Source organism: Capricornis sumatraensis, chromosome 5, assembly GCF_032405125.1.
Source record: "Capricornis sumatraensis isolate serow.1 chromosome 5, serow.2, whole genome shotgun sequence".
Lineage (NCBI taxonomy): Eukaryota > Metazoa > Chordata > Mammalia > Artiodactyla > Bovidae > Capricornis > Capricornis sumatraensis.
This window is the reverse complement of record NC_091073.1, coordinates 18,123,690-18,150,007: the sequence shown is the minus strand read 5'-3', so window position 1 is coordinate 18,150,007 and position 26,318 is coordinate 18,123,690. Positions and strand designations below refer to the sequence as shown.

At 37.6% G+C, this 26,318-nt stretch overlaps 1 protein-coding gene across 4 annotated transcripts in view; it reads right to left on the bottom strand.

Moving 5' to 3' along the window:
• Positions 1-3,591: 3,591 nt before the first annotated feature.
• Positions 3,592-26,318, bottom strand: part of DYNC1I1 (dynein cytoplasmic 1 intermediate chain 1) — a 322,279-nt gene continuing 299,552 nt past the window's right edge. For all 4 annotated transcript variants that reach the window (XM_068972507.1, XM_068972509.1, XM_068972508.1 and 1 more), the window contains 2 exons: positions 22,385-22,510; positions 3,592-3,702 (listed from right to left, as the gene is read on the bottom strand). In XM_068972507.1, the coding sequence (XP_068828608.1) occupies positions 3,592-3,702; positions 22,385-22,510 (237 nt within the window). The remainder of the gene's footprint in view (positions 3,703-22,384; positions 22,511-26,318) is intronic.

Sequence of the window (26,318 nt, the reverse complement as noted above, 5' to 3'; positions counted from 1 at the left end):
AAAAAAACTTTATTATAGATGATTTACAATGCTGTGTTTCAGGTGTATAGCCAAGTGATTCAGTTATAAATGTATTCATCCTTTTTCAGATTCTTTTCTCATGTTATCACAGAATATTGGGTAGAGTGCTGTGTTAGACAGTAGGTCCTTATTGGTTATTATTGGTTATCTATATTACATACAGTAGTGTATATGTGTTCATCCCACACTCCCGATTTATTCCTCCCTCATCCATGTTTCCCCTTTGGTAACTAGAGGTTTGTTTTCCATATCTATAAGTCTGTTTCTGTAAGTAAGTGTCATTGTATAGTTTTTTAAAATTAGACCCTACATATGAGACAGAGAGCATATGATATGTGTCTTTCTCTGTCAGACTTGCTTCATTTGGTATAATAATCTCTAGGTCCATCCATTTTGCTACTATGGGCATTATTTCATTCTTTTTAATGGGTGAGTAATATTCTGTTGTACGTGTATACTTCATCTTCTGTTGATGGACATTTAGGTCACTTCCATGTCTTGGCTATTATAGTGCTGCAATGAACTATTTGTATATAGTGTGTGTGTGTATATAACATTTTATAAACAGTGTGTATATGTCAATCCCAACCTCCCAGTTTCTCTCTCCCCCCACCTTACCCTCTGGTGACCATAAGTTTGTTTTCTACATCTGTAACTGTTTTGTAGGTAAGTTTAAATGCTTTTTTAAAAATGCTTTTTAGATTCCACATATAACCATGCACCACATCTGTATAGGCATCCCTCTGCTGAGGACATCTAGGCTGCGTCCATGTCCTGGCTATTGTAAATAGTGCTGCAATGAACACTGAGGTGAGTGTAGCTTTTCAAATATGATTTTCTCTGGATATATGCCCAGGAGTAGGATTGCTACATCGTATGGTAAATCTATTTTTAGTTTTTTAAGGAACCTGCATACTGTTCTCCCTACCGGTTGGACCAATTTACATGTGCCCTGCACCCTTTAGAGCATTTATTGTTTGTGGAGTTTTTGACGATGGCCATCCTGTGTGATGTGATACCTCATACCCCACTGTTGTTTTCAGTTTTGAAATGATTTTCATTTCTCTTAATTAATGATGTTGATTATTGATTTTTGACCATCTATATGTCTTCTTTGGAGAAATGTCTGTTTAGATCTTTTGCTTGTTGTGTTTTTTTTTTTTTTTTTACGTAAGTGTTACATGAGCTGTTTATATTAATCCTTTATCAGTTGCTTCATTTGCAAATATTTTCTCTGGGTCTGTAGTCTGTGTTTTCATTTGGTTTATGGTTTCCTTTGCTCCAGAAGCTTTTAAGTTCAGTTAGTTCTCATTTGTCTATTTTTATTTTCATTAGAATAGTAGCTGGATTAAAAAAAAAAAGATACTGCTGCAATTTATGTCAGTGTTCTGCCTATGATGTTTTTCTCTTAAGAGTTTTATAGTATCCAGCCTTACGTTTAGATCTTTAATCCATTCTGAGTTTCTGTGTACAGCCTTAGGGAGTGTTCTGATTTCATTCTTGCACATGTGACTGTCCAGCTTTCCCAACGTTGCTTATTAATGAGACTGTCTTTTCTCTATTGTATTTTCTTGCCTCCTTTGTCATAGATTAATTGATGAGAGATGCATGAGTTTATTTCTGGGCTTTCTATGCTGTTGCATTGATCTGTATTTCTGTTTTTGTGCCCGTACCATACTGTTTGGATGAATGTAGCTTTGTAGTATATTGTGAAGTCAGGGAGTCTGATTTCTTCAGGGAGTCTGATCTCTCCAGTTCTGTTTTTCTTTGTCAAGATTCTTTTGGCTATTTGGGTCTTTTGTGTTTCCACACTAATTAAAAATATTTTTGTTCTATGAAAAATGCCATTGGTTTGACAAGGATTGCATTAAATCTGTAAACTCCCTTGGGTATTATAATCATTTTGAGTGGTTATATATTGATTGAAATATGGTCAATATTGGTTCTTCCAGTCCAGAAACATGGTATCAGTATATCTTTCCATCTGTTTGTGCCTTCAATTTCTTCCATCAGGATCTTACAGTTTTCAGAGTACAGGTCTTTTGTCTCATTGGACTGTGGACTGTTTTTAAACCTATTTTAGACACTCATTTTATCTTTAAAAACTTAATATATATTTATAAAGAAGTTTAATATTGATATACCTACCATATGACACTTAGAGAAAAAGTAATTATTTCGAAAACACAAGAAGTCTCACAGTTCAAGGAATCCCTACCAACGAAGCACCGTGGAAATTCTCTTCCTAAAACACCAAAAGCCTCTCTTCAAATAATTTTCATGACTCAACCACTATTTAATTCTCTCTTAAGCATGAAATGACTTTTTGAAAGAAAAAAAAATCCCATAAAGTTGTTTATAGACATCTTTCCTAGTCCAACAGTAGCATACATAATTTTCTGGTATAAATTAAAAACCAATGAAGTGTGGAGCATTCGGTATAGGTTCATCTTGACCTGTTCTTACTCCAATGCTTGCTTAAGATATTCTCTGGGTAAAGAGTGGTTCCGGAGAAGGAGACAAGAAAGAGCTTTCCAGAAACACCACACACGTTCCTTCATAAAAATAAAACCAGAGCCTTGGTTTAAGTCCAGCCAGGTTGGCTGCCTGTAAATTCATTATCAATCTTGAACATGGCTCTAATGTATCTCTCTTACCCCCTGGCCACAGCAGAATTTTAATCAGGCTTTTCCTAAGCAAAGGGTTTATCTACACTGGTGCAGACCTGGTTTGGAACATTTTATTGGCAATACGGGTGTCATATTTAGGAACCATACGCTTTTGTCAGACTGGGTTAGTTTGAATGACAAGTATCAATGATCAGCTATATTTGAAATATTGTTAAAGTACCTAGAAATAATAGGCATTAAAATTCATTCCGTTCACTGCCAACAAACCTCTAAAGATTTCTTGTCCTCAGTGGAACCGGCATACTGTAATTGTTACTTGGAACTTAACGTAACCTCAACAGCAACAGAGAGACAATGCAGTCCTCTCATTAGGCACATGCTCTAGGATCGTTTATTTTAATGCTTTCAAATAAATATGTTCCATGCAGCACACCACAATAAATAAGGAGCAGCAATGTTCTTCTAGTAAATCCATTCATAATGTGAGTCACCGTGTAAAACACCACATCGCAAGTCTTTGGCCCTGTACCATAGCATGAAGCACACCACATCTGTACCTAATCATATCTGGCTTCATATGGATTTAATAGGACTATGCCAGGAGTGTGTGTAAGCACAAATTTAACCAGAGGTTTCCAGCTATTAAATACAGCTACTAAGTAGTTAAAAGACAACTCAACCCAGAAAGGCTCCCACCCCCCTTCCCCCATTTTTGAGACAGAAATATAAAGACAGAAATGCTCTGGTGAATTTCAGGTCAGTGGACAGTATGGTGGGCTACATTTGGAATACTTGGAGCAAAGCTGGCACAACATGGCCCTCAAAAGGCCAGGCAATACTGATACTGAATGAACATGAATACAAGCTGACTTGACTGCAGATGCTGAGCTCTAGAAGGTCCAGGTGGGGACAAGGTCTAGGTGGGGACGGCTCACGTCCACTAGGCAGATAACTCAACGGTGCCCTCCTCCTCGCTGTCAGCTCTGTTAGCACGGATCTCCACGAGGGTCCTGGCAAATCGGGTCCACTCGTCATTGTGGGGAACTGCAAGCTGCAAAGCAAATGAATGGAAAATGGTCAACAAGCTATCTTTTACACCGAAAGCCTTGAAGCCTGCATGACCGTTCCTCTTGAAACAGGCGATTCCCATGGAATGCAAAGGAAATCAGATATTCTTCCTTGAATCAGAGCTCTGAAATGCTGCTTTTAAACTGATAATTTAAAAGAATACTGTCACTCTCAGAAGCACAATCCTGTGTGCGATTCGTAAAACATTAAAAAGCTTCTGTAAACTATACAGTTAATACAGTAGCCGCATTAAAGCACTTGCAGTAAGATGACCAGAATTACAGGGAACGTGACAAATAAAAACTGTATTATTAGGACTTTGAAATGACGGTGGTATTGTCTAAGTCAATGCTATTGATCCTTTTTAAAAAGATGTTGCTAACATGCCAGTATATATGACAAAAGTATAGTTTATATATACAAGGAAATCTTACTACTGTAATAAGATGCTTTGGCTTTTCTAGCAAGATCCTATATGATGATGCTGATGAATAATAATAATAGTAACATTTACCAAAAGTTCTGCTCTAAGTACTTGACATGTATTCTCCTCTTTCCTCACAGCAATCCTATGTTGGATAATCAGAGTATTTGCAGAAGGTCAATTGAGGCACCAAAAGATCAACTCATCTTGCCAAACTTGCCCAGCTTGCCAATATCCGTGCCAATGGCATCTGGTATTTATATCCTTAGCCAGTATTCTAATACTAACTCGGCAAAAACAGGGACTTATAATCCTATATATATCTTCTCCTGCACACAATTGAGTAAGCAGAAAAATTAATCCCATCTGACACAAATCGGATGCATGAATTTTTGTGAGCTGAGTTGAAGGGTAATGATTTCTCTCCATGGCATCCAAAGATGAACTGTTTAGGTACCATGCAAGTGTTTGGAATAAAACAGAGTTATCTGAAGATGAGAAACAGGATCAAGACGAAGTCCAAATGATTTTCATATAGAATAAAATTTATTTCGACTGTAGAGCCATATACTCAGAGGATTGCCCTACAAGATGTAATCTGTCTACAGATGTCATAAACATCAATAACACATTCATCCCAATCAGTGTACATTTTCAAAAATAAGCAAATCTGAACTCTGAGATCACTTTTACAGCTGAAAACTTTCTTGCTGTATAAAGCCAAACTTTTAGAACCTTACATTTTTATTACAGGGGCTGGTATTCTCAGATACGATCTATCCAAGACAACTTATTAAAGAGTCGTACCATCACCCTGCAAAGTACATCCTTCAGTGTGTGTTCTGGTCCTCAGGTGGTTTCAAGGATATAATTCTGCAAATGATATACAGGTGCTTGTTTTCTTAAACAACTTTTCTTGGGGGGCACTTCTTACCTTCTTATTTGTTATTTTGAGAAATGCAACGCTAACGAGAACTCTGGCTTAGTCATATGAGTGAGTTCTGAATGGTGAAATACTTCACCTAGTTACTGCAATGAATCCACGTTCCCGTTCGCACAGTGACACAAGCTCACAATAGTTTCGAGTGGCACTGTTACCTCTTTGCTCAGGTCATTTTCTCTACTTTGGGTTCTTTTCCTGTGTTCCACTATTCTTCATTTTTCTCTTCAATTTTAGAAAATACTGCACTGGGGAAATGAAGTCTTCAAAATAAATTATATGAAAGAGCTAACAAAAAGCATAAGCAGAAATGGGTTACACCACATTTATATGAAAGCATAGGTCTCCTCTCTCTCTTCTCCAACTCCTGACCAAGCACCCTCCACCCCAATGAAGCAGAGAACAAAAAGCTCAGGAAGAGACAAAAGCCAGTCATGATACCATACTTATGAATTTGTCTCATAGAAGGTGAGAATCAAGCTAAATCTGAAACACCTCGTAACTTCATATAACACTAAATATTGGAAGAAAGCAGGTCTCACTAATGAAAGTGATACAGTCTAGCGGTTTGACTCCTAAACATAAAACTACATTTATCATTAGTTAAAATGGCACAAATTTAAGTTACTGTATGATGCTATATGTAATGTTTTATTGACAGCAATGTATAGAAAATATATCCCAAAAAAAAACCCAGGTCCATGTGTTTACATAGTTTCATGTGGTGGTCATGGCAAGACTGTTAAGAAACAACTCTAATAAACACTATGAAACATGAAGGGTTGACTTTGCAACCAGATACAGTATGGGACAGAACTGAGTATCATTTATGACATCTGAAGTTGCACATGTAATTTCTTAAAAATGAATTTTTCAGAGGTCCTTTTCCTTTAAGAAATCAAACTAGTAATTCTAATATTTCTAATAATAAAGCATTAAATTTATTAAGTAGGTTTCACCAAAATTTTGAGTTTTTTTTTTTAAAAATTGAGGCATAGTTAAAAATTGTGCTAGTTGTAGTTGTGCAGCAAAGTGATTATTTTTTTTGGACTTTTTTCCATTTTCTGTTACTACAAAGTATAGAATATAGTTGTCCATGTTAGTCAATAAATTTTTGTTGCTTAATTATTTTTATATATAGTAATTTCTGTGAATACCATACTTCTAATATATCTCTCTTCCCCCTTATCTTCCCTTTTGATAACTTCGTTTTCTATGTCTGAGTCTGTTTCTGTTTTGTATATACATTTATTTCTGTCATTTTTTAGATTCCCACATTATGCAATATTATATTTGTCTGGCTTACTTCACTTAGCATCATAATCTCTTGGTCCATCATGTTGCTACAAACGGCATTATTTCATTCTTTTTTATAGCTAAGTTATATTCTGGCCTGGAGAATTCCATGGACTTTGCAGAGAGTCGGACACGACTGAGCGACTTCACTCTCACTTTATATTCCATTATATATCTATACCATTTTTTTTCTTTATCCATTCATTTGTCAATGAACATTTACATTGCTTCCTTGTCTTGGCTACTGTTAATAGTGCTGCTATGAACACTGGGGTGCATGTATCTTTTTCAATTAGAGTTTTGTCTTTTCCAGATATACGCCCAGGAGTGAGACTGCTAGATCATATGGTAACTATTTTTAGTTTTGTTTTTTAAGGAAACTCTATACTGTTTCCCATAGTTTCCATACCAATTTACATTCCCACCAACTTTGTTGGAGGGTTCCCTTTTTTTTCCACACCCTCTTTGGCTTTTATTTTTACTCTTTGATGCCCATTCTGAACATTGTGAAATGATAATATCTAGTTGTGGTTTGATTTGCATTTTTCTAATAATTAGTGATGTTGAGCACTTTTTCAATGTGCCTATATGGCCATCTGTCTGTCTTCTTTGGGGAAAAATCCCATTTTTTGATTTTTTTTTTTGGATACGAAGTTATATGAGCTGTTTGTATATTTTGGCTGTTACACCTCTCTCAGTCACAGCATTTGTAAATATTTTCTCCCATTCCTTTCTGTGCAGAAGTTTAAGTCTCATTAGGTCCCATTTGTTTATTTTTGTTTTTATTTCTACTGCCTTGGGAGACTGATCTAAGAAAATATTACTGCGATTTGTGTCAGAAAATGTTTTGCCTCTGTTCTCTTCTAGGAGTTTTATGGTGTCATATATTTAATTCTTTAAACTATTTTGGATTTATTTTTTATATGGTATGAGGGAATATTCTGATTTCATTGATGTACACGCTGTCCAGCTTTTGTTGACGAGACCATCTCTTCTCCATTGATTATTCTTACTGCCTTTGTTATAGATTGACAGTAGATGTGGGGGTTTATTTCTAGGCTTGCTCTTCTGTTCCACTGACCTATGTCTATTTTTGGGCCAATACTATCTGCTGTTTTGCTTACTGTAGCTTTGCGGTATAGCCTGAGGTCTGAAAGGTATGTCTCTGCTTTGTTTTCCCTCAGTTTTGCTTGACAATTCTAGGTCTTTTGAGATTCCCATATAAATTTTAGAATTATCCGTTCTAGTTCTGTGAAAAATGTCATGGGTGTTTTGATAGGGACTGTATTAAATCTGTAGATCGCTTTGGGTAGTATGGCCATTTTAGCAATATTAAATCTTCTAACCCAAGGGCATAGGGTATCTTTCCATTTCTTTGAATCATCTTCAGTTTCCTTTATCAATATTTTATAGGTTTCAGTATATAGATCTTTCACCTCCTTTGTTAAGTTTATGCCTAGGTATTTTATATATAAAATGTTTTATTTATATATAATTTTTTTGGGGGGCGGCTGCACTGCACAGCTTGCAGGATCTTAGTTCAACAACCTGGGATTATGAAAGTGCAGTCATAACCACTGGACTGCCAGGAAATTCTTGGTAGGTACTTTTGATGTGATTTTAAATGTGGTTGTTTTTTTTTTTTTACTTTCTTCTTCCAATATTTCAGTATATAGAAATGTAACAGATTTCTGTTTATTTAAAAATGAGTTTTAGCAAATTTAAAAGTTTTTGATAAAAATATACCCTACCATAGAACTTGCATTTGACTTTTTTCCATAGTGGTGGAAATAACAGTCCTTAAAAATGCAGATTCACCCACATAAAATGTTTCACCATATTCTAACATAGCTCGCTGTCTTTTTTTAATCTGTGAAAGTTTCACTTAGGTTGGGAAAATATTAGACGTTTTCTTTCTTTTGATTATTTTGCCAAACATTTTCCTCACTAGAAATGTTAGTTTGCTTTGCTTGATTAGCACAGGAGGAAAACAAAATTGCTTCTAGAAACTTAAATTTATCTACTTCGTTTTATTACACTTTTTCATCTAGCTGACAATAAAAACAACATCATCGTAACGTTAGATTTAGAAGGTGGGCTGCATACTGCCCCATTTTTAGAATTAAATATCACTATCAGGAAGCACTCTAAGTATAATCTTAGCTTGAATGTGTGAATGTGTATTCACAGGTTGTATCCACACCCAAAGTTAATAATTTCTGCCATTTTAATACTTGTAGGTAAGACCAAACAAGTGTCCTAACAAACAAGACCACCACTCTTTTCATTTTAAATAGCATCTGTCTGGACAGAATTGTGTCCTTCTTACCCTTGGCAGCTCCTAACTCTTCTCCTGAGTGCAAATGCATTTGAAACTTTCTCTAGGAGACTTTTAATCCAGTAATACCTTAATCATCAAGTAAGTGAAAAATCTCTGTCATGTTTCTTAGTCAAAGAAAAAGATTGCTGTCATGCCCTTCTCACTAGCATATGTCTTTTTTAATAATGATTTCAGCATGGACTGAGTACCAACTACACGCCAGACACTAGGGTAGGACTGAAGATACAATGGTTAATCATTCTGGCATATGAAGAAAATGCATATTAATTACCGTGTTTTCTTAGGTCAAAATGTGGGAATACTGGCATAGTTTTTTTTTTTTTTTAAACTTCACTGACATTCAGAAAGTGAAGTACTTGAAAATTTACCTTCTTACAGTGACAACTGCAACATTCTCTGGGATGTGCTGTGTGTCATGCAAATAGTGAGGAAGCAAATGGCATGTTAATGACATGGTTTCAGCATCTCTTCAAGGTTCTATCAAGGCATTAAAGGCTAAATCTAGACCATCACTACAGATTGCACCCCCCACCGGAAAACGGTAGTTTAGAATAATTTTCAAACAATTGACATTTCTGATAGGAAAAATATTCGTAAGTTTCTATTAGTGATGAGCAATTTCAATTAAACATGAGAACTGGGAAGCAAATAGCCTAGTTATATCAAAGGATACCATAAAAAAGAGGTTGTAAAAATTGAGCAGTATTGTACTAATCAAAGTGGATCTGGAAACATTTTCTGCCTTCAGATTCATCTGCCAAAGTCCACAACCTAGGTCAGAGATGACTCAGATTTTCCTACTGCTTTTTTCATATTCAGGGTTCACCAATATCTAGTCCACCCCCACCCCCCCACAACTATATGGCTGTTTTCTAGCTTTTCACTAAATGTATAAAGCATTTTTATGCCAAAAGCACTCAGGGCACTGATTCCTGAAATAACAAAATCTTAGCTCTAAGAGTAAATATGCCTTTTATAGGATATGACCATATATTTACAGCTGAGGGAACTAAGGCCAAAGGTAGTTTCTGAAGTAGCAATTTGGCCTTACGGAGGAGGTGACAGGAACCTTAGATTTGCACAGGAAGCTTATGTCCTGCTCTCAGCTTGCTTAGTGGCCGTAGTCAGGCACCTAACCTCTTGTTGCCTCCCCTGTAATGGAGATACTGGCATCTGACCCATGTGTCAGCAGAGATGCGGAGAGGATGAGAAAGGTAATCTAATGAAGGACCATGAGCTCAACACAGAATAGCCAGGCATTCCTTTTCTTTGCACACTCAGATTGAACATATTCCTAAAAATGATACATTAATATATCGAGTGGCATACATATCAATTCTATATTATTTCTGTGGTTCTGTTTTCCTTAAGAATTCTTTCGAATGTCTGCTGTGTGAGGACTTTAAGGAACAGGCCTCTAACAGGTAGGAAATGGAAGGACGGGGAGCTCAGTGATTTGCTCCAGACCACATAACTTGCCCCAGGTCAGCGTGGGGCAATCGGAAGCCTCACCCCTGCAGGGAATAAATGCCAGCGCGTCATGGCAGAAGGGCAGGCAGCTCATGTGTTCTCAGTCACCTGGTAAGAGAATCTAAACATTATTTTTAACTTTCTGAGGTTCCCGAAAGATGCACAGGTCAGAAATAAACAGCAAAAGTTGTGGGGGAGACGCACGAAAATCTATCCCGTTCATGCTTCCCCTCCACCCCTCCAGTTCCGAGGCCATCACAGGTCTGCCCTCCTCCCACACTGGAATGGGCACCCCCCCCCCCAATCCTGCCCTGCCTCACCCCCAGGTAACTCTCTAGGCTAACCACTGCCACAGATTGCATAATAACTCGATTTTGAGAATAGAGCCAGGAGGGACTTTTTTCAACCTCAGACATCATCCAGATATGATTTCTTTCACAGCTCTGCCAATAATTTGCTGTGTGTCCTTAGGAAATTTATGTCTCTAGCATCTCAGATCTTTCCTTCCTCATTTGCGAGAAAGGAATTCTGGCCACCAACTCCCAGGGCCACTGTGAATATTAAATAAGACCTCCCCCCAAATATAAAGAGCTTAAGCTCAATGTCTGGACATTACAAACCATGACTAAAGGTTGTTTGCCCTATATTTTTCCTTCTCAATGTTAATTCCCTCTCCTCCAATTGCTGTTGCTTCCTTTTTTCTTTCTTCCATTTCCTTCCATTCACCTATCTAGAGCTGCATATTTTTAGAAGTACACCTTAAATTTTATCACATTTGCTTTCTTAAAAGCCCACACAAATCACTTCCTAGACAGTCACACATGTAATAATAGCTATGGTTTATGAGCTGGGTGTGGGGAAAGGGTTCTTTCAGATCACAAGAAAAATCAGAGGATGCGTTGTTAATTAAAAAAATTAAATTTAAAGTATAATTATTCCTTGTAAACATACACATACACACACATGCATCTTTTTCACATATGACCAGTACAGTTTTATCAAGCTATTTCCTTTTTATGGCACTTTCTATAGTGGGATTCTACATTTTTAGCTCAAGTCGTAAGGCCTTGTAACCACTGAACATGCTCTTATAAAAATCAAATGACTTTTTATAACCAGGGTTAAACACACAAATATCATTCATGTGTCCCTTTTTATAAGCACGTGGCTAACCATTCTGAACAGTCCTCAGTCAAGCCTCCCTCATTTGTTAGTAATTTTAAAGGGTTTATAGTACCTAGCAGCTGATTTTAAATAGCTGCATTATCTGCATAACTCCTACCAGCCCAATGCTATATTTTTTATGGTAAAAATATATCTCAGGCCTTGCTTAGTATAAAAGTAGGTTACTTTTTTTTAAAAAAAGCATGGATAATGAAGACAAAAAGTGTTCCGTGATTTCAGTTTATAATGCTTAATGTATCTAAGAAACCAAACAAAATGAATAGGACCCCAGGTTTCAGGATGAATATTCCCTAAGTACGTGGTTCATCAGCATCTTTGTAATCTTTCAATTAAATGGAGTCATTAAAAAAAAAAAAGCCTGATTATGTGAACCATGGATTCCAAAATACATGACAATTCAGCTCCTGTATTAACCTAAAAATGAAAGTTTTCTTTAAAAATGATACCTTACAAATTACCTTTTCACTTTAATAAGCATTGATTTTTTTGTTTGTTTGTTAATGCATTTACAGAAACTGTGGAGATGAACATGGATTTCTATAGAACTGCTAAACCCTTCTAAGCTCTAAAAGCTTTTTTTAAAGTAAAGCTTTTTAAAGTAATTAATGTCACCCCAGTTCAGGAGACTGGGGACTAACTGGTGTACAAACACACATTTGTGTTCAGAGGAAGCCTATATTTTTTAGGACAATCCCCTTTGCCACACACACAGATGGAAGCAAAGTGGGAGGTAATAAGCAACGAAACAGCTGTCGGAATGGAACGACCAAGCTCCACTGTATTTAACTCTCTGGAGAGTCTACCATCACTGGTAACAATGGATGAAACCACGAACCAAAATTCCAAGCCAGAACGCAGTGTAGAGAGCACACTAATATACCGGAGTGCATACTGTGCGGTAACTAAGTATTTACAGCAGTTTCAGAGAAGCCCAGAAAGTAGGAGTTACATTGGTCTCCATTCTGTAGCATCCGCTATTACCAGTCAGTGGTTAAAATCTCTGTGAAATTTAGCAGCATGCTACCCCATGGGCATCTGATGACATCTGACTATTTTTTGGTTAAGAAAGAATTTCTTTTATCTAAAAATCCCATGTAAGGGAACCTTCAGTCACCCATGAAGCTTGAGACCTTTCTGCTAAAGTTCTCTTCCTAGAATCTTTAAATGACTTTTATAGCATGTTTGTTAGAACAATACTTTTAAAAAATCCATTACCACCCAATTAAGGAACGATATAAAGGTAGGACATAAAAGTCCAAAGTAAACAGTAACAAATATGGGCCTGTATCAATTTCAATAAGCCAGCAAATGTCAAAGGAAATCATTTTAAACACTGTTCTTTAAAAAAAACGAACATTTAGAAATACTCTTCATGTTAAAATTTAGCATCATGGGATCCATGACAAAATCCTGAAGTTTTTACCTGAGAAGAAGAAGAAAAAAAAAATCACACAGCTGAAAAAGAGTTAATTCACTAAGGCTTAAAGATGACCGTGCTCACATGAGTATTAAAATCTTGTCACCCTCTTCTTTAGAAATGTCTTAAGCATTATTTTTCTATTATTTTGAACCATCTATTTCTCTGTTCAAAAGATAGAAAAAAATGCTAAAGACATTTGACTGATGGGCAATAATGGAAAATAAACTTTTTAAACTTCATTACCACTATTTTTCCATAACACAAAAGATCAGGATGACGGGGAAATGAGAGTGCATACACTGCTCAAACTGACCTGTCAGACTAGCTGACTAAACATATATCCTTTCTCTTTCTGATATTATTAACTATAGTTTTTCTGGTAAATTCCTAGCAACCACTGCATCTAAGCAGTTTTGACAAAAACGAAGGCTTATTGCTAAACACCTTAAAAACATTTACCAAGGTAATAAAAGAAATGTCATTCCCTCCTACTGAATGTTTGGGCATAAAAGAGGTATTTGTATAATGCAGTTCATGATTTACCGTATCTATAGTGTCCAAAAAAAGCATAATGAAAAAGACGCATTTTTCCAGTGGTTTAACAACTATTTGAGTCAACTGTTAGGCTTTCATTATGGCTAGTGACCAACTGCTCACTTTTCAAAGCAAAGGAGAGAGGAGTAACTGGAATAGAGATCGGAGAGGAAGAACAAGCCCCCTTTTCTAAGTTTATGCTCTACGTACCTTTTCCCATGCAAATATAGTTATTTTTTCCTGGCCATCAATCTATAGACAAGTTGGAGGCTGCCGTCTGAACACTTCACACAAGTAAGCTTTTTCTTAACCTTCACCTGTGAAACATTCATTCACCTGTTTATTACTATTGAGTGCCTGTATGTGCCAGGCACTGTTCTAGGCCTGTTCAAATAGACGACAATGGGTAAGTATCTGTGTACCTGTAGATGTGCACTCTAAAGATCAGAAAAACTCTAGTGAGGCATGTGATTAACCAGAGGAGGGCTGCCAGACTGATTAAAGGTTCTATCTAAATGTTGCAAAAGTACTGGCCGACCATGAGGACGAAGATCAGAGAGAATTCCGGGCCCACTGATCAGTTTTATCTGCCAGCCTAAAAAGTAAGAATGCAGTGTTAAGCTCTGATATGCCCCAAACGATAAATAATTCATGTTTTGAAATGGAAAAGATGTTCTGATAGCTGACAGTCTCAGAAATCACGCAAACCTTTCGTGAAAGTGGAATACAATGATCCATTCACTTCCTCACTTTGCACGTCCAGCCTACGTGGCATATAAATATTTATGCGTGAACATGTATAGGCAGATATTTGATTTCACATTCTATTTCAGATATACCAATAGGAACACACATACTCACAGAAGAAACAAATAACTCTGCATTTCTGTACAGGCTAGTGTTAATCTAGACTCATATGATTGGAGCAGCTTCATGCTTGGCTGGTCCAAGCCGTGATTGGAGGCTACTGTTCTAGGCAGTAATGTTTCAAGATAAAATTTAGCAGTTTTGAAATTCTAAAACTAAACACAATTTTGTTAGACATTAAAAAAAAATTAACACTATAATTAATGACTGCCTCAGAATCCAAACTGCTATTGAAGATGACAGTTTGAAACCACAGAAGAATCATAAAGATGATTAATTATACAAACTAATACTTGTTTCAGAAGGTTTATATTCAAAGACCATTTATCACCAAAATGGAAATATATTAATCTCATTGAATATTGCAAATTACTATGCACACATTAATTTGGTTTTTATAAAATTAGATATTAGGGTTTTCTTTTCATTTAGTCAACTACTCCATAATATATAAAAGTCATAAGTATTTTCTTATCAATTCAGAAAAAAAAGTGGCTTGAAAATTTATAAAGTAATGCTACCTGAATAAGCACACTATTTATATAATAATTAGTTTAATCATGGTCTTTAACATATGTAATTATCAAAATAGACCCACTGCTACTACATTTACTATAAGATGAATAATTATAACATTAATTGAAATAGCACTTTCTTTTTAACATACTTTTCCTAGAAAAAAATCACGTTAACACTAAAATTATAATCATATATTTTAACCAGATGACTTTATTTCAAATACATATAATTTATTATGACAAGGAAATGAACTAATATATTATTTCAAAGTAGCTTATTTTATGTAATTATATTTATTAGCACCCCGAATCTGTCCATACAAATATGCCTTTGTGCTTTTTACTTAACCGCACAGGTTTGTGGCTATGATAATAAACATTCAGGTTAAAAACACTAAGTATCTGGATTTTCAGTTTTTATCTGGATTTGGGCATCACATAAGTCTTTTCCATGGAGGGAAAAACCAGACGTGTTTAGCATTAGCGAAGGAAAAAACACTGTTTAACCCACGGAAGAATAAGCTAGCACTTAAAAGACTTTCTAGAGTCCAGAAACCTATGGCCACACTCATTTAATGAGAAACACAAGTGTTCGGGGCAATTATAACTGGACTCTGGTAAGCTGAGCCTAGCTCTGCCCTCCCCTCCCCTCCTGGATACTGCCAGAACTTAGCCACGCTATCGGGCTCGTCATCGGCAGAGGATAATGGCTTTCATAAAGCACAATAATTAAATCGACTGATTTCAAGTGCAGTTCTTTTTCATTAAGGAACTCTCATTTGAATCAACCCCCAAATTTCAGTTTAACTTCGTATTTTGTGTTCTGCATGCCAGCCTTCCCCACAGAGGGGGATTATTTATATTCAGGGCATAAATTCCTGTGGAAAAGGGATGTAGGCCCTGTCCTACTGGAAAACGTGAAGTCATTCCATGAAGCGAACAATTATTGCCTCAGTGTAATCCACTTAAAAACCATACGTGTATTATTTATTTTGCATCGCTCAAACACTCTTTTAACTCCCAATATTTCCAGTTTATCAGGTGCTACTATGCTGATCAGCGATTTAAAGTACAAGGAAAATGGCTCACGGAATCTTTTTCTTCTTACTCTAGCTGTCGGTGAGAACGGCTGGAGGCACTTTTTATAGTCCTTGTACATTACACCTTGACCATCATTCTAAAGTATCTTGCATAGGTCATTTTTCCTACTGGGATTCCATGTAGAATTTTCATTCCAATTTTTAATTGTAGCTTTAAAATAGATTCAGATGAACATTTAAAACCATGCTTTAGCGACTGCATTTAATCTCATATTCTCCTTTTTCCCTTCCAAGATTTTTTAAGGCCCTTTTTAACATATTGACAAATGTCAAATTTACTGCATTTATTATAATTTGTATAAGATGACTGCCTTTCTTTCGGCCCCCAAGAGTCACAGCAAACAAGGCACACGAAATGGTGCCAGAGCTCAGGGTTAAAATGTAAAGATTAATACACATTCCCTTAGATAATGAGTGAACAGGATGCTAAGCAGAGAGAGCCAGGGCAATAAGACTTCCTCATCTCCCAAATCACAGTTTTTCAGCTGCCGTTTTATTTTTCCAACTCTACTTTCAGCCGAAATGATTTTGGAATTTTATCGTTTGACTACTGTAGGAATATAATCAGGGATTTGAAACTTACGCATATTTATCCCAACTGAAAACAAAATCTTCGCTAGAAGAGGTTAATGGGAAACGAAACAGATAGGAGGTAGAAGATAAACTGCTTCTTTCACAACTGGGCCTGCGAACAGCCTTCTGACTAATTCAGATAAGCAGCAAACATAGTTGTTAGGGGATATTTATGACAGCTGCGTCTGTGTGACTGCACTGAAGCATTAACAGTGGCAACGGGCTTTCTGTAAAACACATCGGCAAGAAAGACAGGTAGCGAGGCTGGTTATCAATCATCGGGACACGTGAATAATTCTACACTCACTGGCCCATGTGCTGTTAAAATCAGCTTTCTCTCTCTATATATAGAAAACCTTGCTATTTGGTAAAGAGCCTTGGCCATGAGTACTTCTTATTTTTAATTCTTAAGAATATGTGTGTTCGCACATCATTTTTGAAAAATCCAACAATGATTAACAGGTCTGAAGAAGAATACACGCAACATTTTCAGGTTATATTTGTAGCTAATTTATGACTTGTTATCTTACTCATCTTTCAATTAATTGAATGGGCTCACACAGCTCCAGAACAGATGGTGTCCCATAGTTTGGGGAGCAAAATCTTGCAAACTTATTAAAGTGCTGGGCTCATTTTAAAATTTAGATCTTTGAATTTTAAGGGGTACATGCAACCACTGTCTATTTAAGTAATTTCTGAGATGCATGAATAGAATAAAAATTATAGCCAAATAATAAAAGGGGTCTTCTCTTTCATAGAATTCATATAACTTCCATTTATGCTAATAGGAGGTAAGCACCTGCTCTGCAAAGAAAACAGACCCCTATCTGTGAAAATAAATGTGTACAGTATATTTTCCAGATACAATGCCAAAATCAAACAACCAAAAACATGCTGTATAAACAAAGCATCATGTGGCCTACCTGAAAACACTGCATTTTATATTTTACCTCCTTACTCAAAGGCTTTGAGATGTTACTCATGCCTTTGCCATTTAAATGTAACAGGAAAAAAAAAATGGACGGACAGACTCAATCTGGTGATTTCAGTGAGCGCACACAGAATCCCCTGTTTACCCCTTCAGAAGTTCATAATAAACTGCATCAGTAAATCTGGATCTGAGCCACTGCTCTCTGCCATCATCTTTAAAGTCACGGAGGGTAACTGTACATAACAGAGGTGGGCACGATCATGGGGGCACTGTGCCGGGACTCCCTGCAGCAGCTGCACCGTGGCTGGGACAGGGGATGAGGCAGGTGGTGGTTATGACTGGTGACACCAAGTCCCTTTCTGCAGTGCCCTCTGGTGAATGTCAGATCCCACAGGCAGGCACAGCGACCTGGGTTGAATGGCGCTGTCTCCACCAGGAGTCACAGAAGTCTCCTTTCAGGGGCCAGAGAAAGGCTGTCCCTCAACTCCACCTGAAGGTAGGTATCATAGTGCTCTCTCCCTAAAACTTCACTACACTCTCAGTTAAAATTATGTGATCAAAAGAGGGTTGTGGGGAGGGGAACTAGAATATCCACCAAATACCCAAATATCATGACACTGAGAATGTGGAAACATTGCTCTTCTCAACCAACATTTTAAAATAGTCCTAAGGAAGAGGTGTCAATACTGGGCTTCTCGGGTGGCACAGTGGTAAAAATATCCACCTGCCAACGCAGGAGACACGGGTTCAATCCCTGTGTTGGGATGATGCCCTTGAGAAGGAAATGGCAACCCCTGCATTATTCTTGCCTGGAGAATCCCATGGACAGAGGAATCTACCAGGCCACAGTCCTTGGGGCCGCAAAGAGTCGGACCCGACTGAGCACGCATATGTGTGTGCAAAGAATAGGTAATAATAACATCATACATCAGGTACGACGTTTAACCACCTCTCTAAAGATTTCTCTTCCCTAATGGTCTTCGTCAAGACCAGAACTTTTCATTTCTGATTTGTACTGTGAGGGTACTGAAAGCAATACTCTCCTGGACCAGACTGAATACAGAGTCTGAGGGACTCAGTGCAACCTGGCAACATGAGGCATCTTGCTGGAAAATGTCTGAACAACTGCAGGACGGTGACAGCAGAGCTTTAAACCAAGCTCAGGGCACCTCTCGGAGAAGGCAGTGGCACCCCAGTCCAGCACTCTTGCCTGGAAAACCTCATGGAGGGAGGAGCCTGGTGGGCTGCAGGCCATGAGGTCGCCAAGAGTCGGGCACGACTGAGCGACTTCCCTTCCACTTTTCACTTTCATGCACTGGAGAAGGAAATGGCAACCCACTCCAGTACTCTTGCCTGGAGAATCCCAGGGACGGCGGAGCCTGGTGGGCTGCCGTCTAAGGGGTCGCACAGGGTCGGACACGACTGAGGCGACTTAGCAGCAGCAGCAGGGCTCCTCTGCATGGGCCCCTGCGAGACGACAGCGCAGGTGAAGCCAGCCTTGCTCTAAAACAGGACCTTAGTGAGAGAGAGCCTGCTGCTCTCGCCTCCTTTCTCCACAGCCTAACAGAAGATTCGGTCAAGAACACCACAGGAGAACGAGTGTGAGATGTTCTCTGGCTGACAAGACACCCATCTGAAGTACTGAGGTCCAAGAAAATGGATCAACAGAGTGTCCTCTCAAAACTACCATTAACTTTCATATCCAGATTGTATTATAAGGCTTACCTGAAAGTGTTTCATCTTCTTCCTAGAAGGTTCCACAGGCCAGGTTTCCTATCCAAAGGCCAGTGTGACCCCGGTGATGGGTTTTGTTTTAATGGGGACTGGAGGTTTTAAATACAGATAATGGGAGCACAGTTTCCGGGCAGTCTGATCCTCAATGACATCCTTTTTCTCTCCCTCTAAATTTTTTTCCTTTGAAAGTCACTTCCTGCTCCAAACCCTTCTCCTTTGTCAGGCGTGCACCGGTATTGGATTTGACCTTGAATTCCAGATGGGCCAGGTTGCTGTAAAGGCACTCTGTCTGGCTTTCCACAGTGCAGGTGATTACAAAGGCTGGCGGGGTGCTGTTTATGGGGTACCCTTCTCTTCTAAGGGGCGTCCCTGGTGGCTCAGACGGTAAAGAATCCGCTGGCAATGTGGAAGACTGGGGTTCGATCCCTGGGTTGGGAAGATCCTCTGGAGAAGGGAATGGCAACCCACTCCAGTATTCTTGCCTGGGGAATCCCAAGGACAGAGGAGCCTGGCGGGCTACAGTCCACGGGGCTGCAGAGAGTTGGAAGTGACTAACGACACAACACAACAGCATTTAAGGACAGTTACGCTCCGTCAGTTCCAGGTTGGTGAACGAGACAACAGTAATTACCGTCAAGGCAGTATCTCCCATGATCTACCATCTCTCCCAGGTGGGCTTCAGCTAAACTTAGCTGCTGGAAAGTCATCTTTCCCTTCAGTACATGGAACTCTACAGAGGTGGTCTTCAGAAACTTAGAACAGGGTATTAGGACAGAAAAGTACCCCTTTATTTCTCCCCCAAAATACATGAGATAAATTTGTAAATATGTTACAAAAATACTCAGGAAAATATATACTTTCAGCAAAATTATGTTGTAAAGTCTGAGTTTTTCTGAGCTATAGATGACTTTTTATAGGATCAAAAAATACAGAAGGAACTGTTCAAATATATAAGCCTATCCTGATGTTTGATCCCTCAGAAAAGGGCTAGAAGATTATAATATTAGCTTCTCTCAAAAAATTGTATAACCCTTTTTTCCCTGGTAGTGAATTTGTAGGGATAAGCAACCCTACAAATAGTTGGGCCTATTATATGTCACAGAGATTTTTCTATAGCCTGTCTGGACTCCAGACAATAGGTGAGACTGGCCTGGAGTTGCAGACATTCCTATAGCCTGTAATATCACTTAGAAAAGCAAGGGCAATAATACCAAAATGAAAACCAGCCTGACCTGCTAGTATGATAGAGGAAATATGAGTATAACAACACTATACAATTTAGAAATGATGACAGCAACGTAGGAAGACGTTTTAGCAGCCACATATCAGTCAAAGCAACTTACAAAATCAAATATATTCCCAAATTATGAGTCAGTCAAGTAATTCTGTCCCATGGCTATATTATAACTTATTGCAGTAAATTCCGTATACATGTTATGCTGTATTTTCTTATTGCCTAAAGGTGGTGTGTGTGAATGTGTATTACATGTATATATGAATTATGTTTATATATGAAGTATGTGTGGTCAACATGCAGGTTTTTCAAAATGCCTTACTTTAAATAAACCAGACTGTCGAACTATGATACTTTTCAGTGCTTTTGGATAAAGTAATGTTGTATATACTCTAAAAGAGTTAAGGAATGTTATGGATAATAAGCAAGGAGGTAGAGAAGGGAGTTTTAAAATTTCATCTATTTCTACCATTTCATCTCTGAGCACATCTGTTTTCTCTGCTGCTATTATACCCATTATAAACAAAGAAAAGAGAGAAACTTTTTTGTTTCTTAATATTTCCCTTCTTTTCTACCTCTCAAATTTTTTAAACAAATGAACCGGTGTAGAATACATGTTCTTGCTGCTTAGTTTTGTTTTGATGAAGACCATGAAAAAGATGCACTGACTAAGCTATTCCCTGAAGGAAATACTGGCAATATTTTGGCTTTAGAATGTATTGGCAATATTTTCAGTTCCGAAGGGTCTTCTCTTTCTCAAAGATTCCAAGCTACGTCAGTAGTCACCAGACCATTTCCTTCTCACCACTGGGGATGAATATTCACAGAGCCTTTGTCACTGTTGGAATGACTCAGCTTGTGGCATCAGGAGTAGTTAAAGGGGAGTCTAATGAAACAGTATGCAGTGAAACGGAGAGATTCTTCAGCTATTTTACTTAGAGGGGTACATCTCCAAGCAGAAAACTCCCATCTGTGAAGTCATTCAGTTTCTGTCTCTATATAAAAACACGTACGCACACAAACACCATCCGGCTTGTTTCAACACCACCAACTCTGCCACATAGCATCACCAAAGTTCCACTGTAGAACAAACCATCTAGGGCTGCCAAAATCGTAGAAAGCTCATTGATGAAAACATAAAGAATCCTTCTCAGTGTGATCAGCTCTGCCCACCCAGCAGGCACTCAAAGCACACTCCTGAGGCGTAGGATGCTACGCCTAGAAATGTGGTGTATTTCCCCCCCCCGGAATGCAAATGTTAGATTCATATTACACTGACACAATTTACACATGCTTATTTTGTTTGGCTTGAAAGTTCAATATTTTGTTTGTCTTGAAGAAAAAACTTCTTTCACCCCATCAGAAATGAAGATTTTTGTCAACACTTTCTCACAGAGCAAAAACAAACAGATATGCTTCCATAAAATTGTCCTGTAATTTAATAATTAAGTGTAGCAGGGATATTCAAGGAGATTTATCTGAAATCAAATATGTAGTTCTTCTGATATGTGCCATAATATTCAGAAGTATTTTATAAATCATATAACAAGATAAACCAGAGAAGTATACACTGCATATAACAACTTTGAATATCACGAAAGCGGTACAAAGTTCTGACTCACCTCAGCTATTTAATTGGCTACTTTTAATTAAAGAGTAATAGTATAGACCTTTTAATTGAACATACCAACTAAAGCTTGACTTCTCAAAATAAACAACAAATTCCAAATTCAATGTTAGCATGATGAATTTGGCAACCTTTTCATTCTCATGAAACTGGCAGGGGAGTGGGACAGGTGGGAGTGCAGGTCGAGAGAGGACCATGCTTCATCAGAGGACAGCTGGGAATTCTACAGCACTCAGAAAGTAGCCTGATCATTAACTAACAGGTCCTGGAGGCCCCAAGGAAGTCTCCCCAAACTCCCACTGAAGTCAATGGAAATTTGCAAACGTACTCGAGAGGGCTCTCAAGGTCCACAAGGTGCTGCCAAAAATTTCACTAGGTATTTAAACCAGATACACAAGCCAAAAAAAAAAAAAAAAAGCAGCCTGAACACCAAAACACTAAATCAAAACACCCAAACCGAGTAACATGTACCTCTCCAACGTCGTAGATCCAAATACGGCCTTCCGAGTCCCCAACGGCAACTTCCTTGCCACCGTGAGCCCAACGAGCACGGTTCAGGGCAGATGCCCCCTCAATGGCCACACTTGCTGTTGGAACCTGCCAAAGGGGTTACAAGAGAAACCAAGAACCTCTGAATATGAATTGAAATATACGAATCGACAATGCTACGTTTAACTGGATGAGTCACCGCGGCCTGCGTGTGCATGAAGTAACATTCGTCTCTTGGGCAGTTGGTAAAGGATTCATTGTTCTTAAATCATATGCTCCACTGAATTAAGAGGTAGAGAGGAGAGACACTTCAACAAAAAAGGAACAGAAAGGGAATCTTTTGCCATAGTCAGTGGGCAGCGAGTGACATAAATATTTCTGCGGATTATGCACGGTGCACAGACAACACCACACGGCAACTAAATGTGAGACTTCTTGATTGGGTCCTGATTTATGGATTAACGGAGAGGAGGGAGACTTCAGGATTTACCAAGATTAAGGATACTATAAAAGGTGAGGATGGGGTGTACGGTGAAAAATAAGTCATATTACTAAGTGTCTTCAGGGGAAAAAAATGTATTGATCCCTTGAAACCTCATCACGGAAGGGATGCTCAGAAGAAAAAGTTCAAAACCTCAAGTTCTCCTGCTTCTCCTCTCTCCACCCTGTTTTCCTTCCTCCCAGCAGTACCAAGGTGCAGGAAGGGCTAACTCTGAAAATGTCCTCAGGACGATATCCTGACAGAGTGGAGCACGCACTTGTAGAAAAGGCCTTACACCTCCTTTAATAAGCACCTGAAATCTGACAACATTGATAATTGCAAATATTAATCATTATTAAAGTGAACTGGAGGTGCTGAGATGGAACCCACAGTATTTGTTGTAAGTACTTTACTATTTGGAAAAAAGAATTTTAGTGGGTCTACCCCTCTTTCATCATGAGTTGTGTAAACTCGCATCTGGAAGTTTGGGAGTTTACAAGTGATAGAAAGATCGGCTCTCTGAGCTTTCTACAAGAATGTTGAATAGGAAAGGACAACAGCCCATTAAAAAAGGTAAATGTTAAAACAAAAAGGAAAAAAATATATAGTGAAAAGAGGGCCACCAACATCATCTCATGCCACTGTTTCAAGACCTGGGTCTAATACACATGACTTCTTAGGGTGGAAACACGACCTGGCCTGCGCCTCTGCCCTCCCCACCCCACCCCCGGCCCCCGGCGTTCTGTTATTAAGGGAATTGAAACCATCTGTTTATATGAGATTATTGACCCAACACCTATCTTTAAAATAGCAATAAAAACTCCATCATATGTAAGAATCTATGTTTAAATTTAATCTTGAAATCAATAAAAATTATTTTACCTGCTTAAATCACGGTATGTCAATTGATAGCAAAAATGTAAAACAAAAGTCCCCAGCTCATTTTTTTTTTAATACACAATTTCTACAATAAAGGGACCTGCTGTGCAGTGCTATAGACTGAATTTTTAACCAGACTTTTCAAAGGCCAAACCAATATGAATTGCAATAGGCCATAATTCTGTCAATACACTTTATCATTAGTGTGCTACTCAGAAAACAAATCTGAGAATCAGCTAGATAGTTTTCAGAGTTAAAATTTTTAACTCCATAATTTAGGGAGATCATAAGGCTCCCACTTTTCCTAATGCTGGTTAATATCAGATTTTATCTCTGAACAATCTCAAAAATTGAATAAAAAGTATTTAATCTTAATATAAATATGACAAAAGATCACTCAAAATAAACTGATTTTTGGATACATTTTAAATTATGCCTAAAACATATTAAAGAATTTTATATATTTATTTAGAATTAAGTAATGTAGCAAACTGGAACAATTTCTATTTTAACCATTTAAAAAAATCTTCTTTTCATAGATACCATAAATGGTGGGGGTAAAAAAATAGAAACTGGCAGTCTATAACACATACTAAAAGAATTATGAAATGTATGAAGAAAATGACAAAAATATTTCATTAATTTGACAAGTAATGAGTTTTCAAAAGTCACTGAATCTATAATGAAAATAACGCATAACTGTCTCTTACTCTTGTATTTCAGTTTCTTAGATATTTTCAGTTTTTAATCATTTTAATTGCAAACACAGAATATATACACATAATTTACCACACTGCGTAGAGATCAGTAACAGTGAAGTAGGTGAATGTAAAAACTGTCCTTGCATAGGAGTACTTGGAATAAGTTGGTTTAAAAAGCACTGTATTTCAAACACCGACAAGGAAGCACTGAAGTTTCAGGTTTTTTGGTTTTTTTTTTTTTTTTTAAATAAATCTAATTTCTAATCGGACAAATATTTGAAAAATCTTGTTCAATTTGACAGAAGACGAAAGTGATTTGAGGGTTTTAAAAAGTGTTCAGTTTATAACTGGATCTGAATCAGGCTCAATGTATCTACTATTATTGCAAAAGCAGAACTACATTCACCGCAAAACTAAACGATTTGCATGCCTAGTAATGATTTCTTAAAATGCTTAACTATAAAAGACTTATGTGGTTGTCTCTTGATACCTAGAGAGAGGGAAGGGAGAAAAAAAAAATCACATTTGGCAATGCTGAGATATTATTTCATTTTACCTAAAGAGCAGATAAAAAAACCAAAACTAAACAAAAAGAATTACAGAGGAATTACTAAGGAGTTGGTAGGACACTCCACTGCACCATAGTAATAGTTGAGTATCACCTGAACTCACTTCTAGTAAATCTGATTTCTAACTGTGTGTGTGTGTGTGGCGGGGGGTGGGTTGTTTCCTAAGTCAAACTGAAAACTGTGCTTTTGGGGTTGTTTACAGTGAATGAGTTTATTCTACCAAAGAGAAACAATATGATTTTAATCAATGGTGATGAAAGACTTTGGGAAACCATTACATTGTCAAGTAGTAGGCACCTTTCCATGAAAGGCAATAATGTTATAAATGTTTCAAAGTCTGAAATGATGGGCCCTGCATGTACTGCTGCCCTGCATTTCCAAGGACACTTCATTACATAACTCTTGTCCTTGTCATGCAGTTCTGGTAGCCAAAAGGAAAAATCAAAAACAGAGTTAAATGGAAAGATTTGTAAAAGACAACTATTTGGCAGTGGTTTTAGGTGCATATAATCTTGTATGATACAGTGACTCAGTAATAACACCTGAAGGATATTTCTCTGCCCCTCCCCCAAAAATATCAGGGCAGCCCGGTTCTCTTCACATCCCCCAGCTGTAGGCTTCCTAATTAAAAAGGCTGAGCTGTTTCCTGTTCAGAACACTTCAAAAGACCTCCGCCTTGTTCTCCACTTGACACGTAGTTTTCAGCACTTGTTCTTCTTACCTGTCCACTCTTATCTGTGGAGAGCTACCCTAAATCACGGACCAGCTGATGACCAGACCATTTTATTGTATTAAACTGAAGGATCTTTAATATTCATGTTTCTTTTTAAACTCAATCCCAAACTCTAGTACCTGAAAATCAGCACCTTGATAATTTTGAGAGTGGAAAAAAGGAATAAGCCATGTGACATAATTTTAAAAACATGAATATATACAGCATGATTTTTAAAAAGACTATTTCCCTGTGATTAATTGCCTTTTGAAAAAAATTTCACTTGTGAAGTACTCCAAATGTGACATGTTAAAATTTTTTTTTAATTACTGAATTTAATATACATGTTCAGAGATAGAAACTATTACAAAAGTGGTGAGTTCAGTCTCTTAGACAAGGATTATTTACCTTCTAAAAATTAAATGAACACTAGATCTAAACATCAACAGTCCAGAGAATCATCTTTTACGGATTTAAAACAGAAATCGTGCAAACAGCAAACACTGGCAAACAGCCCTTTAAAAAAGCCCAATCTCAAGTCAGAGTCCACAAAAGCTTACTTTTCCAAGTGTTT